This window comes from Xenopus laevis, chromosome 8S, assembly GCF_017654675.1.
Source record: "Xenopus laevis strain J_2021 chromosome 8S, Xenopus_laevis_v10.1, whole genome shotgun sequence".
Classification (NCBI taxonomy): Eukaryota; Metazoa; Chordata; class Amphibia; order Anura; family Pipidae; genus Xenopus; species Xenopus laevis.
Window position 1 is genome coordinate 102,741,477 of NC_054386.1, and position 15,296 is coordinate 102,756,772.

The 15,296-nt window shown below is 46.5% G+C and overlaps 1 protein-coding gene across 1 annotated transcript; it reads right to left on the reverse strand.

The window, feature by feature from the left end:
* Window positions 1–2,867: 2,867 nt before the first annotated feature.
* LOC108700434 (RIIa domain-containing protein 1) lies at window positions 2,868–14,620 on the reverse strand. The gene is made up of 4 exons (XM_018233613.2): window positions 14,462–14,620; window positions 10,162–10,238; window positions 9,554–9,600; window positions 2,868–3,205 (listed from the first exon to the last, which is right to left on the reverse strand). The coding sequence occupies exons 1-4, from the start codon at window positions 14,522–14,524 to the stop codon at window positions 3,138–3,140; spliced, it is 255 nt and encodes an 84-aa protein (XP_018089102.1). The 5' UTR covers window positions 14,525–14,620; the 3' UTR covers window positions 2,868–3,137.
* Window positions 14,621–15,296: the final 676 nt, after the last annotated feature.

Here is a 15,296-nt window from a genome sequence, read left to right on the forward strand (position 1 = left end):
CAGAAATCCATTTTCAGAGCCCCCCCCCAGGCAGAAGAAGCTGAATTTAAACAAGAAAAACAGATTGAGGGTCCACAGTGAGAACTTCAGGCTGAACATTCCCCCAACTGTCATATATTTGTCATGAACAGATCCAATTCCCTATATGTGTAACCTTGTTATGAGCTAAGGGGGCCCAGTCTGAAGGCCAGTTAGGGGGAGATTTGGGGTGAGAGCTTATTTGTACCCTGGGTACCCCTGGAACTATAGCAGGGTGACACCCCAATGTTTCTATATATCTGTAACCTTGTTATGAGCTAAGGGGGCCCAGTCTGAAGGTTATGAGCTAAGGGGGCCCAGTCTGAAGGCCAGTTAGGGGTATTTCCTATTCATGGCTTTATGGAAGTTGGCTGCACATACAGTAGATGTGATTGGCTATATAAAGTCACATGTAGTTAACCCACAGTATTACTGTAACTAATATTGACTGTATTAGATGAAAGTTAATTAATACATTCACATCCCCCTTATTTTCATGGCTCTTTGTTGTGCCTGCAGGCAATGGAACCCTCTGAGGATGAGTCTTTAAGCAAAGTACAGGGAGGTAGGTGGATACATTTAATGCACATGGAGGTAGGTGGATATATTTAGAGGTTTGGTCCCTATTGGGTTGAGTTAGTTGGCCTGGGCCTCTCTGCTGGGACACAAGGAGAGCTCTTTAGAGCTATTGAGGTTGCTCTGGTTCTGACGCACGCATCTAGGAACAGTTTCCATCCAAACACTTGTACCTGTGAATTCCCTGATAGCAGCCGAGAGCTTGGCTTCCTGCAGTCTCCAAGGGCTCCTTATTGATATTGGCCGTTGGAGGCTGGTGTAAAACTGCCATGATCAATACTTCATATTGGACATCAGTAAATAATAAGCTGAGAGACTTCCACCCAACAGCACAGACTGCAGGGGTTTATTCTGAATATAAAGAAGGATCTTCTGGATGGTTACTAAGTTCTGAGACAATGAGAGGTCCTTGGTAGGTATCTACAGAGCTTTCTCTGGTCTCTCTGGGCTGAACCTTCCAAACCTTCAGATTTCTCATGTACAAAGCTTTCCAACCCCCATGGGTCTCTGATTCATGTGCAAAGAGCTTTCAGACCTCCTGGGTCTCGTCTTTGTGTCGTACAGTTTCCTCATCCCTCAAGGGACTGTTCCATTACACACATCTTTGCTTCATAATCCAAGAGTTTTGGAAAATTCACCTGAAACGATTAGGATCAGTTATGGGAAGAGACAAGCGAAGCCAGAGAGTGATTATTGGAATGAGAGATTAAAGTTGATGGCCGTACATTTATTTACAACCTCATCAATGACGTTCAGGGATACGACCAAGCAGCCAAGATGGAGAATCAGCCAAAATAATTGATTGATTATGGGCAAGCTTTAATAGATATAGATCATGGATAAACTAACACTTTGCTTGGATCAGGCAGATCCAATCGTCTGGCCCCTGGGCCAATGATTAGATCCTAATATGAACCAATGTAGACCTGTTGGGTGAGGAACAATTTAATGAGGTCTTCACCCAACAGGGGTAATGGACAAGCTTTACATGTCAGAGATATATAGATCATGGATAAACTAGCACTTTGCTTGGATCAGGCTCATTCCATTGCCTGGCCCCTGGGCCAATGATTAGATTGAATATGAACCCATGTAGACCGGTTGGGAGAAGAATGACTCAATGGGGCCCTCACCCAACAGGATTTTCTACTTGACATCTGAAGCAGGGATTGAAGTAGTCCTAATAGCTTGCATTCCATAACCTACTATGTTTGGCCAAATAGTGGCTGGGCAGCCCATCAGGAGGCCCACATACATGAGCTAATTTGGTCTGGAGAGGCAGATATGATCTGAAGTTGCACCCTAAGTATACTGGGGGACTACAAGTCTCCAGTCTCTTTCCAGTATAATTGCTGTGCTCAGAAGTAGAGGGGCCGAGGGGTGTTTGTTGCAGGTGACTGCAGTGAGTGACATTCCCACACTCGCCAGGGAAATTGCCATGAAATATTCATGGGAGAGAAAGAGGCCCCTCTCCTGGCCCGGGGTCAGACAGTGATAGATGTCATTACAGAGAGTGCAGAAACTATTTCACACCTGGATGAGCAAAAAACAGGTGGCAAAGCTGGAATTCTTCAGCTTCAGGAATATGCTCCATGGAGCCTGTGACTCCCAACAAATAGGTTAGAAAAGAGGAGAATTCAATCATTTCTACCCGGAGAAGCCAACACAGGGCTCTAACTAATGCAGTGCATCCACAATATGATGTATATCAGCTATATGAGCACTGGCCCAGCTGGAGAGGAAATATCTGACCTTCTGAGGCACATTGACTGCACCACCATGGGCTTTCCACCTTCATCTGGACCAAGGAGAAGCTTTGTGCTCATTATATGAGCAATGGGTGCAACTTGATTTCAGCTACTATGTAATTATATATTCATTACACAAAACAAAAGGAGATCTCACCATCAGCATAGGAAGGGGTTCTTTACTGTAAGGACAGTCAGGTTATGGGATTCCCTACCAAGAGAGGGGGAATGAGTGATTCATTGGTGGGGAGGAAAGGAGATCTCACCATCAGCATAGGAAGGGGTTCTTTACTGTAAGGACAGTCAGGTTATGGGATTCACTACCAAGAGAGGGGGAATGAGTGATTCATTGGTGGGGAGGAAAGGAGATCTCACCATCAGCATAGGAAGGGGTTCTTTACTGTAAGGGCAGTCAGGTTATGGGATTCCCTACCAAGAGAGGGGGGATGAGTGATTCATTGGTGGGGAGGAAAGGAGATCTCACCATCAGTATAGGAAGGGGTTCTTTACTGTAAGGGCAGTCAGGTTATGGGATTCCCTACCAAGAGAGGGGGAATGAGTGATTCATTGGTGGGGAGGAAAGGAGATCTCACCATCAGCATAGGAAGGGGTTCTTTATTCTAAGGGAATTGTCTCCCAGGAGAGAAGGCAGAAATGATTTAGGGGTGTATCAGTGTTGGGGTCTAGGGCTGGTGTTGAATATCTTGTTTAATAAAGTCTTAGGAAGGCGAGAGCATCATCTCCAGGGCCTGAGAGGAGTCACATGAGGTGGGTGTCTGTGGGCCCCTTGCACTCTCAGGATACAGCTGACGCTCTCTTCTTCTCCCGGACACTCTGTGCCACATCAGGGTGGGTGAAATGCGCTGGAAGATTAGAGGGATAATTAGGGTGGGGGAGGCGTCTCTGCGTGACTGCAGATTAAAGGTCAAGCTGCGCTATCAGGGATTAGACTGTCGGTGACATTTAAAGCCCAATCCTTCAGGGAAACCAGACAGACAGGGGCAGAAAGGAGCGTTACCTTGATACTGCTGCACACAACTGCCCCAGGGGCATTATATAACAGTTGTATCATCCAATCCCACTGCCTCATCTGCTGCAACTGTCACATCCCCATGACTTGCCCATATCCAGTGTTACACTTACCCCCAACTTACCTTTCAGCAGTCTATTTAAAGCTACAGTAACTGCACACTGGTTGTAATGGTAACGGCTTTGATTTAGCACCTATAGTAAATAGCGACACCGTTTCCCTGGTTCAGTTGTGGGGCCACAGACTATGTCTATATACGGAATGGACGGCGTCTATATACGGAATGGACGGCGTCTATATACGGAATGGACGGCGTCTATATACGGAATGGACGGCGTCTATATACGGAATGGACGGCGTCTATATACGGAATGGACGGCGTCTATATACGGAATGGACGGCGTCTATATACGGAATGGACGGCGTCTATATACGGAATGGACGGCGTCTATATACGGAATGGACGGCGTCTATATACGGAATGGACTGCGTCTATATACGGAATGGACTGCGTCTATATACGGAATGGACTGCGTCTATATACGGAATGTACTGCGTCTATTTACGGAATGGACTGCGTCTATATACGGAATGGACTGCGTCTAGATACGGAATGGACTGCGTCTAGATACGGAATGGACTGCGTCTAGATACGGAATGGACTGCGTCTGTATACGGAATGGACGCGTCTATACACGGAATGGACCGCGACTATATATGGAATGGGCCGCGTCTAGATACGGAATGGGCCACGTCTAGATACAGATTATATACAGGTACAGAATGAGGGGCCGGGAGGCGCAGGATACAAAGAGTCAGGTCCATTCAGCAGCAGCCACTAAGCAACAAATGGCTGTGCCCCATATAACCCTCTCCTGTGAACCCCAACATCCTCACCCCCGTTATCCTTGTGTTTCACCCTAACTGGGGGGCAGCAGTGCAGCCTGCAGCAGAAGTACATCCCAGCCGCTCCGGCGTCTCCATAGCAACAGCTGCGTGCTCTCACTCTAACTCTATTACTCGCACTAATATGATCTCACAAGGCCCATAATGGATCTTTTGGGGAGGTCTGGCACATTAGCAGACTGGGCCCCATTCATTGTTACAGACACCCCAGGGGCTGATGGGAGAGACTAAACCCCCCTCTTGTGTCACCCCTATATATATATATATCTATCCAATAGCAACAGCCAGACGGTCCTCCTTCCCTGTGAGTCCTGCTGCAGCCGCCTGTGCTTGGAAGGAGCCAGAGGGCCATCTTGTCCCCAAACTGTCAGTTCCTTCAGACAATATAGGGAGACGCTTCTACTCGCCCAACAATGGAATTATGGGTTGGACACGTCATTCCCAAATGGATCCGAGAGACAACAAGTTCTTCCCTGTGTTTGTTACAATGAAATGATTGCCCTCTTAGGTGGGACACCGGCCCCCCAGCCCCCCATTACAGTAAATTGGCCAAACCCCAGCCCCCTGTAAATGCCATTGCGACTATAAGCACCGCCATGATTTCTCCTCATTCACTGGACCTACACTTGGCTGGAGCCTGAAGACTGGGGGTCCCTTTGGGACAGTATATGTTGGCTGTTTGGGGGGGAGGAGCAGCAGACTAATAAGTTGTGGGTGGGAGCTGACATATGCGTTGCTATAGTACAAGTAATGGGTACTAAGGAAGCATTCAGTGGGGCCAAAATAAGTCCATTGAGTTTAACCCTAGACAAAACCTCTCCAGAGCAAACAACCCCCAGCAGCCAACTGTCAGTTACACGTACCCGGGAGATGGGGGTCTTACTGATTGTGAAAGTACCCCAGACACACGGTGCAGTTCCTCCACCTGCGCATTCACTCACACATATATATATATTCACATTCACACACACACACACACATATATATATATATACACACACACTCACATATATATATATCTATATACACACACACACACATATATATATATTCACACACCCCTAATGGCGGCCGAAACATTGGAAATGCATCTAAGAATAAAATAACACTGTTTTATTCACTGGAAAATGGTGTGCGAGTCCTTCTATATTTATATATATATATATACACACACTGGGGCTGCATTATAGACTTAATACTTTGTCTGCTGTGTTTCTCTGAGTATCCCTGACTCACACACATACAGTATATACACACACATATACACATATATATTTACAAATGGCTGTGGTGTGAGGAAGGTGGAATCACATCTATCTCTACATATTTCTATCTCTCTCTCTGGAGCAGCCGATATTCCTTCCTGTAATGATGCAACCGACAGTCATTATCCTTTTCTAGGAATTCATTAGAGAATAATATCAGCTCCGACCCAAATTGAGTTATTCACAGGCACAGGAAAAAGACAGTAGGGGCCTTTATATGGTCACAGAACAACCCCTCAGTGACTTCTAATATCCTTATCATTTACAGTAGGGGGTACATTATCCCTTATAATACATGAGTGATACTCAGAGTTCCCTGTATAACTCAGCCTGCAGCCTTGTGCCTTTATATGGTCACAGAACAACCCCTCAGTGACTTCTAATATCCTTATCATTTACAGTAGGGGGTACATTATCACTTATAATACATGAGTGATACTCAGAGTTCCCTGTATAACTCAGCCTGCAGCCTTGTGCCTTTATATGGTCACAGAACAACCCTCAGTGACTTCTAATATCCTTATCATTTACAGTAGGGGGTACATTAGCCCTTATAATACATGAGTGATACTCAGAGTTCCCTGTATAACTCAGCCTGCAGCCTTGTGCCTTTATATGGTCACAGAACAACCCCTCAGTGACTTCTAATATCCTTATCATATACAGTAGGGGGTACATTATCCCTTATAATACATGAGTGATACTCAGAGTTCCCTGTATAACTCAGCCTGCAGCCTTGTGTCTTTATATGGTCACAGAACAACCCCTCAGTGACTTCTAATATCCTTATCATTTACAGTAGGGGGTACATTATCCCTTATAATACATGAGTGATACTCAGAGTTCCCTGTATAACTCAGCCTGCAGCCTTGTGCCTTTATATGGTCACAGAACAACCCCTCAGTGACTTCTAATATCCTTATCATTTACAGTAGGGGGGTTATCCATACCAGTGTTAAACAGCCTTGCCCCAGAACATTCCTACATGATGGATTATGAATATAAAGTCAGGATTTATAATGTGGGGTTTTGGGTGGGAATTCTGTTCCTAATCTGCAGTCACTGTGCTTTCACTACAGGCTGGGAGAGAGGTGTCAGGGCAGACAGACAGACAGACGATCCCCACAGTTGCAGTTAGGAACCAGCAAGCCCCCCATTTATGTAGATACAATGCCCCCGGGCTCATAGTGTCTCTCTCTCCAGAGATCAATGTCGACAGCCGTTTCCCTTAATCCATGAAAATCCCCATTATTTTTCCTGCTTCTCCTGACAGTTTTACAATACAGAGTATCAGTGGTGCTATGATGAATGGAGAGACCCCCGGGGGAGTGAAAGGGGGGGGATAATGTATTTTTTCTGTCCTATTCAGTTTTCTTAGAGATTAGGCAAATCCCAGCCCCCCCCCCTGTAGAATAATGGGGGGGAAGAGGGGGAGGGGGATGTATGACAGACGGCTGCTATTCACTAAAGCAATTTCATACACAGAATGTGACAGCAGATAAGAGACTCCTCTCCCACCCAGACTGCCCCTCCCCTTCCTGCTCCTGTACCCCCGGCCTCAGCACCCAAATTATTACTTGCCCTCCTGCAGCAAGAGGACCCCTTGTACCTCCCACCCTTACTCTAAATGCCTTTATCATACTCAGTGCTCACAGCCTCTTTGTAGGGCCCACCACAACTTCAGGAATACACATACGAGTATATATATATTTATATAGTGAATAAAGTACCCCCTCTTGTAAATATAAGGATATTATAAGTTACCGAGGAGTTTCATGACCATATAAATTATACAGGTCATGGAACTCCGAGGTAACTTCTAATATCCTCATATTTTGCAACTGGGGGTACTTTATTTATTATAATACACAAATTTCAGTGAGTCATGTGACAGAAATGACATCAGAACTCACTGTTTATAACTGATGACATCACTACTCACTGTTTATAAGGATATAATTTACAAGATATTCATGGCTTTTGCGTATTATATATATATATATATATAAAGCTTTAGCTTGGTGCCCAGAGCATAGGGAGATGCCAGGACCTGGTGTAAGGGCACAGCCACTGATTTGCTGGCCTTTCCCAACCCGCCATGTCTATAAACCTGTGAATTGATTGAACCTGGCCAAGCCAATATTTGGTGGTGGAAGTGCCAAATAAATCATGGAATCCCGACAGAATGGGAAGGAGAAATAATAAGGCCAATTCATGAATATTAAGACAGTTTAGTGGCCTTTTATCATTGTGACAGTTTCCCTTTAAGCAACTGGTGATTAATGGCAGCGCTATATAATGCAGCAGGGGCCACACTGGGTCTGGGGACAGATTAGGTGGGTCTGTACAGTGGCAACTAGGGTTACACCTCTTCTGGAAATAAATACCGGCCCTCCTATACATTTATCTTTTTTTTTCCTATTAACAACATTGGGATTAACCATCATTTTTACTGGCCAGGTGGCAACTCTAGTGGCAGGTGAGCTGAAGAATGTGAAAGTACTTAAAGGAGAACTAAACCCTAAAAATGACTGTGGCTAAAAATGTCCTATTTTCTATAGTGAACTTATTGCAGGAGGCTAAAGTTTGAGCTTGTCAATAGCAGCAATGATCCAGGACTTCAAACTTGTCACAGGGGGTCACCATCTTGGAAAGTGTCTGTGACACTCACATGCTCAGTGGGCTCTGATTGGCTGTTGAGAAGCTAAGTTTAGGGCTCGTCACTAATTATCCAGCACAAAATGAGCTTCCCTGGCTGTAATATAAGCTGATGCCACAGGTTTGCTGATTATTCAATTCTGATGCTAATTGCACTGGTTTCTGTGCTGCCATGTAGTAATTATGTGTATTAATTACTAATCAGCCTTATATTGTGACATTTCTATTCTATGTGTACTGTATATTGTGAGTGGCTCCCTAAGCTCAGTAAGTGACAGCAGCACAGAGCATGTGAATCAGTGAATCAGCAGAAAAGAAGATGGGGAGCTACTGGGGCATCTTTGGAGACACAGATCTTTACTGCTAAAGGGCTGTGGTTGCTTTGGGCTGGTACAGAATACAAAACATAATGTACAACTAGGGTTGCCACCCGGCCGGTATTTTAGCGGCCTAGCCGGTAAAACACCTGCCAAGGCCGGGGCCGGTATTACAAATTTACCGGCAATGTAGTTGCCGGTAATTTGGAATACCCTTTAAAAAAAGCCCTCGGCCTGCCCCCAGTTCGCGCAGAATTTACCTTTTTTACAGTGTTCTTGACTTCGGGACGATGTTGCTCCGCACGCTGCGTAGCCCCGCCCACTTTTGTGTAATGGCCCGCCCCCCACCGGCCGGTAATTTTTTTCAGTAAAGGTGGCAACCCTATGTACAAGATTTCTAGCTACTTCTTTAGTTATGCTTTAGTTGTTATGCAAGAGAGCAGCTAATATAGATGAGTTGATGAAGAGAAGAGTCCAGCTGGCAAGGAGTCCATTGCCTCAAATACCAGATCCATAATGAATGTGTAGCCTTGTGGGGCAAATTCCCAGCATCCCCTGGGCTCCAAGCCAGCTGTGAAGTCCTTGTGAGTCACAAGTTTATAATAAAGCAGGGGTCCCCAACAGTCTTAAACTGGGCGCACCCAAATTGGACGCCAGCACTCCAGAATTGGACGCCGACCCCCTCTGTGTCACCTGGAGAGCCACCCCCACTATACGCCTTGTGTGTGTGGGTCGGGGAGGGTTACTATCCCCTTTAATCTCACCATAAAGTGATCACTGCCTATTGGTTATTACGGCACCAGTACTGTAACTATGTGATCACTCTGATCCCACCCCCAGTTACTTAATGGCCAACTCAGATCTGTGTCGTGTTCCAACTGCCCCTCACTCAAGTAATGGGACAGAGCAGAAAACTGTCATATCCCTCAACAGGGACTATAACCTACAGCTATTAAGTGTATACATGCAAAAATGGTTATGTATCCCCCCCACTGCCTTCTGGGATAAGAAACCCACTAGTTGTCGACACTGTACCTGCAGCAAACTGTCGGATATTCTCTGGCCGTCTCAGCAGGACTTCTCTGCAAAGGAGAAAATACAGAAATGTAGGTTATTAGCACTGCCCAGCCCCACATACCCCATTACCCACACTGCTCTGCATCATCACCCCAATAACATTAAAGATGAAAGAGATGTTTAATCTTATCCCTCAGTGTAACACACCCATCCTGCTGCAAACAGCTCAGTCCTGCTGTGAGTCCCAAACTGATGAGAGGTGCAGTTGTACCAGGCTGTGGGAGTAGGTGTCTGTCAGGGGTTTCCCTGATCTCCAGCACAAGTCAGTTATTTAGAGGTGCAATTAACAAGCAGCAGGACTGAGTTACTTACAGCAGGAACATCATGTTAGCAGGGGGGGAGCACAGTAATAACCCATTTCCTAGGCTGGGGTGTATTCTGTACAGTCACGGCATGTGGCACTCAGACACCTGGCACCCTCACCTTGTGACGCTCTCACCCCGGGTATAGGTGTGACGCTCTCATCCCGGGTATAGGTGTGACGCTCTCACCCCGGGTATAAGTGTGGCGTCTCACCCCGGGTATAAGTGTGGCGTCTCACCCCGGGTATAAGTGTGGCGTCTCACCTCATGAAGCCGGATATGAGCAGCTGAATCTCCTGGTGCTCTCGCAGGTAGGTCTCATTACTTACACGCGTCTGGATCTGCACAAAAGACAAGGGAACACTGGGACTTTTCGGATCAGAAGATCAGTATCAAGAGACAAAGAACTCAATGAGCCGTTGCATCCGTCTCCAAAGCAAACACCTTTGCCGACACTCTCATTAATATTAATGTGGGAGAGAGCTGACGGAGGTGAGTGGCCCTCACACTAACAACAGTCACTGCAGCAGAACCAGCCTTGTAGCCCTGACTTTATTAGAGCCACATATTGAGCCCTCTGTATGGGCCAGTCAGCTACAGTTGTTCCCTCTACAGCCATTTAACCAGAGTCTGCTGAACTATACACTCACTCCACCACACAGACAGTCCAACCACCCCATACACTGGATGATAAGATGCCCTTGGCCCTTATTGGCACATATATGACCTGCTAACACCAAAATAGGGTCCTAGGCACTTTTATTATTTGGGGTATCATTGTTCTTTGCCAGACACACATTCACATTGGTCTCCATAGTCTAATAAAGGGGACTGCCCAGAGCCTCACACATAGAGCAAGTAATGGACCTCGAGTACAGTAGGACAAGGTGGAGACAGTAGGACAAGATTGAGACAGTAAGACAAGATGGAGACAGTAGGACAAGATGGAGACAGTAGGACAAGATGGAGACAGTAGGTCAAGATGGAGACAGAAGGGCAAGATGGAGACAGTAGGACAAGATGGAGACAGTAGGGCAAGATGGAGACAGTAAGACAAGATGGAGACAGTAGGACAAGATGGAGACAGTAGGACAAGATGGAGACAGTAGGACAAGATGGAGACAGTAGGTCAAGATGGAGACAGAAGGGCAAGATGGAGACAGTAGGACAAGATGGAGACAATAGGACAAGATGGAGACAGTAAGACAAGATGGAGACAGTAGGACAAGGTGGAGACAGTAGGACAAGATGGAGACAGTAGGACAAGATGGAGACAGTAGTACAAGATGGAGACAGTAGGGCAAGATGGAGACAGTAGGGTAAGATGGAGACAGTAGGACAAGATGGAGACAGTAGGGCAAGATGGAGACAGTAGGGCAAGATGGAGACAGTAGGGCAAGATGGAGACAGTAGGACAAGATGGAGACAATAGGAGAAGATGGAGACAGTATGGCAAGATGGAGACAGTAGGGCAAGATGGAGACAGTAGGGCAAGATGGAGACAGTAGGGCAAGATGGAGACAGTAGGACAAGATGGAGACAGTAGGACAAGATGGAGACAGTAGGTCAAGATGGAGACAGAAGGGCAAGATGGAGACAGTAGGACAAGATGGAGACAGTAGGGCAAGATGGAGACAGTAAGACAAGATGGAGACAGTAGGACAAGATGGAGACAGTAGGACAAGATGGAGACAGTAGGACAAGATGGAGACAGAAGGGCAAGATGGAGACAGTAGGACAAGATGGAGACAGTAAGACAAGATGGAGACAGTAGGACAAGGTGGAGACAGTAGGACAAGATGGAGACAGTAGGACAAGATGGAGACAGTAGTACAAGATGGAGACAGTAGGGCAAGATGGAGACAGTAGGGTAAGATGGAGACAGTAGGACAAGATGGAGACAGTAGGGCAAGATGGAGACAGTAGGGCAAGATGGAGACAGTAGGGCAAGATGGAGACAGTAGGACAAGATGGAGACAATAGGAGAAGATGGAGACAGTATGGCAAGATGGAGACAGTAGGGCAAGATGGAGACAGTAGGACAAGATGGAGACAGTAGGACAAGATGGAGACAGTAGGACAAGATGGAGACAGTAGGACAAGATGGAGACAGTAGGACAAAATGGAGACAGTAGGACTAGATGGAGACAGTAGGGCAAGATGGAGACAAGATGGAGACAGTAGGACAAGATGGAGACAGTAAGACAAGATAGAGACAGTAGGACAAGGTGGAGACAGTAGGACAAGATGGAGACAGTAGGACAAGATGGAGACAGTAGGACAGTAGGACAAGATGGAGACAGTAGGGCAAGATGGAGACAGTAGGGCAAGATGGAGACAGTAGGACAAAATAGAGACAGTAGGACAAGAGGGAGACAGTAGGACAAGAGGGAGACAGTAGGGCAAGATGGAGACAGTAGGGCAAGATGGAGACAGTAGGGCAAGATGGAGACAGTAGGACAAGATGGAGACAGTAGGACAAGATGGAGACAATAGGAGAAGATGGAGACAGTATGGCAAGATGGAGACAGTAGGGCAAGATGGAGACAGTAGGACAAGATGGAGACAGTAGGACAAGATGGAGACAGTAGGACAAGATGGAGACAGTAGGACTAGATGGAGACAGTAGGGCAAGATGGAGACAAGATGGAGACAGTAGGACAAGATGGAGACAGTAAGACAAGATAGAGACAGTAGGACAGTAGGACAAGATGGAGACAAGATGGAGACAGTAGGACAAGATGGAGACAGTAAGACAAGATAGAGACAGTAGGACAAGATGGAGACAGTAAGACAAGATAGAGACAGTAGGACAAGATGGAGACAGTAGGGCAAGATAGAGACAGTAGGGCAAGATGGTGACAGTAGGGCAAGATGGAGTCAGTAGGGCAAGATGGAGACAGTGGGACAAGATGGAGACAGTAGGACAAGATGGAGACAATAGGAGAAGATGGAGACAGTATGGCAAGATGGAGACAGTAGGGCAAGATGGAGACAGTAGGGCAAGATGGAGACAGTAGGACAAGATGGAGACAGTAGGACAAGATGGAGACAGTAGGTCAAGATGGAGACAGAAGGGCAAGATGGAGACAGTAGGACAAGATGGAGACAGTAGGGCAAGATGGAGACAGTAAGACAAGATGGAGACAGTAGGACAAGATGGAGACAGTAGGACAAGATGGAGACAGTAGGACAAGATGGAGACAGAAGGGCAAGATGGAGACAGTAGGACAAGATGGAGACAGTAAGATAAGATGGAGACAGTAGGACAAGGTGGAGACAGTAGGACAAGATGGAGACAGTAGGACAAGATGGAGACAGTAGTACAAGATGGAGACAGTAGGGCAAGATGGAGACAGTAGGGTAAGATGGAGACAGTAGGACAAGATGGAGACAGTAGGGCAAGATGGAGACAGTAGGGCAAGATGGAGACAGTAGGGCAAGATGGAGACAGTAGGACAAGATGGAGACAATAGGAGAAGATGGAGACAGTATGGCAAGATGGAGACAGTAGGGCAAGATGGAGACAGTAGGACAAGATGGAGACAGTAGGACAAGATGGAGACAGTAGGACAAGATGGAGACAGTAGGACAAGATGGAGACAGTAGGACAAAATGGAGACAGTAGGACTAGATGGAGACAGTAGGGCAAGATGGAGACAAGATGGAGACAGTAGGACAAGATGGAGACAGTAAGACAAGATAGAGACAGTAGGACAAGGTGGAGACAGTAGGACAAGATGGAGACAGTAGGACAAGATGGAGACAGTAGGACAGTAGGACAAGATGGAGACAGTAGGGCAAGATGGAGACAGTAGGGCAAGATGGAGACAGTAGGACAAAATAGAGACAGTAGGACAAGAGGGAGACAGTAGGACAAGAGGGAGACAGTAGGGCAAGATGGAGACAGTAGGGCAAGATGGAGACAGTAGGGCAAGATGGAGACAGTAGGACAAGATGGAGACAGTAGGACAAGATGGAGACAATAGGAGAAGATGGAGACAGTATGGCAAGATGGAGACAGTAGGGCAAGATGGAGACAGTAGGACAAGATGGAGACAGTAGGACAAGATGGAGACAGTAGGACAAGATGGAGACAGTAGGACTAGATGGAGACAGTAGGGCAAGATGGAGACAAGATGGAGACAGTAGGACAAGATGGAGACAGTAAGACAAGATAGAGACAGTAGGACAGTAGGACAAGATGGAGACAAGATGGAGACAGTAGGACAAGATGGAGACAGTAAGACAAGATAGAGACAGTAGGACAAGATGGAGACAGTAAGACAAGATAGAGACAGTAGGACAAGATGGAGACAGTAGGACAAGATGGTGACAGTAGGACAAAATAGAGACAGTAGGACAAGATGGAGACAAGATGGAGACAGTAGGACAGGGGCAGTAGGAGACTAAGGCTGTGACAGTGCAGAGAAATGGCAGTTGCAGGGAAGTTGATGACAGTTTCTATCTGTACACAGTGTGGCCCTTTAAGGTGTGAGAACAGGTATTTGGCCCAGGGCGGTGGCACAGTCAGTGATGTTACACAGCGGGAGGAATGACGCACCTTGAAGTCGGTCAGTCGCTGTCGCTGTTCCTCATTCAGAGCCCCCGGGTCTGGCGCCGCCATTTTACTCCGTGTCACGCGCCGCCGCTAACTTGTCGTTGCCGTGGAAACCGCTGCTGCTGTTTCTGTGGAAACGCGTCATGTGACTCTCTACAAGCTACATCCTGAGGTACCGCCTATGGGAGGGAATAAATCCTTTTATGGCTGTGAGATTGTTATACTTATATATTGCTATTATTATATTCTGTATCCTCCGTGGCCTTGTTATGGGCCCTAGAGTTTGTGGGCTTTTACCGCCTTATCCTCTCTCTCTCCTGTAGAGCTCTCTAATATTGGATATTCTTACATTTACCCTACTGGCGGCCCCTGTTTTATTCCTTCTCTCTCTATGCCCCACTCTCACCCCTCTAATGTAACAGAATGGTATGGTCCATTTCACTTTCACCCCTCTAATGTCACAGAATGGTATGGTCCATTTCACTCTCACCCCTCTGATGGTGTAGAATGGTATGGCCCATTTCACTTTCACCGCTCAGATGTCACAGAATGGTATGGCCCATTTCTAATTTGCCCCTCTGATGGTGTAGAATAGTACAGCTCATTCCTGGAGGATCATACAAGGGATGCAAGTTGTTCTAATTATTCCTAAACCCCATACAGAATTCATTGAGCAGTGAGAGTTGCCTTATTGCTGGAATTTTACCAGTACCGGCGTGCAAGATGGAGACAGTAGGACAAGATAACAGTAGGGCAAGATTCAGAAAGTAGGACAAGATGGAGACAGTAGGGCAAGATGGAGACAGTTGGGCAAGATGGAGACAGTAGGGCAAGATGG

Bases quoted from the DNA above. Each gene is read 5' to 3' on its own strand.
- LOC108700434 (XM_018233613.2), bottom strand. From the start codon at position 14,524: ATGGCGGCGCCAGACCCGGGGGCTCTGAATGAGGAACAGCGACAGCGA. The intron at 10,239-14,461 runs GTGCGTCATTCC...TCTTTTGTGCAG, and splicing joins AGCGACTGACCGACTTCAAG to ATCCAGACGCGTGTAAGTAA. The intron at 9,601-10,161 runs GTGAGACGCCAC...TCTCCTTTGCAG, and splicing joins CTCATATCCGGCTTCATGAG to AGAAGTCCTGCTGAGACGGC.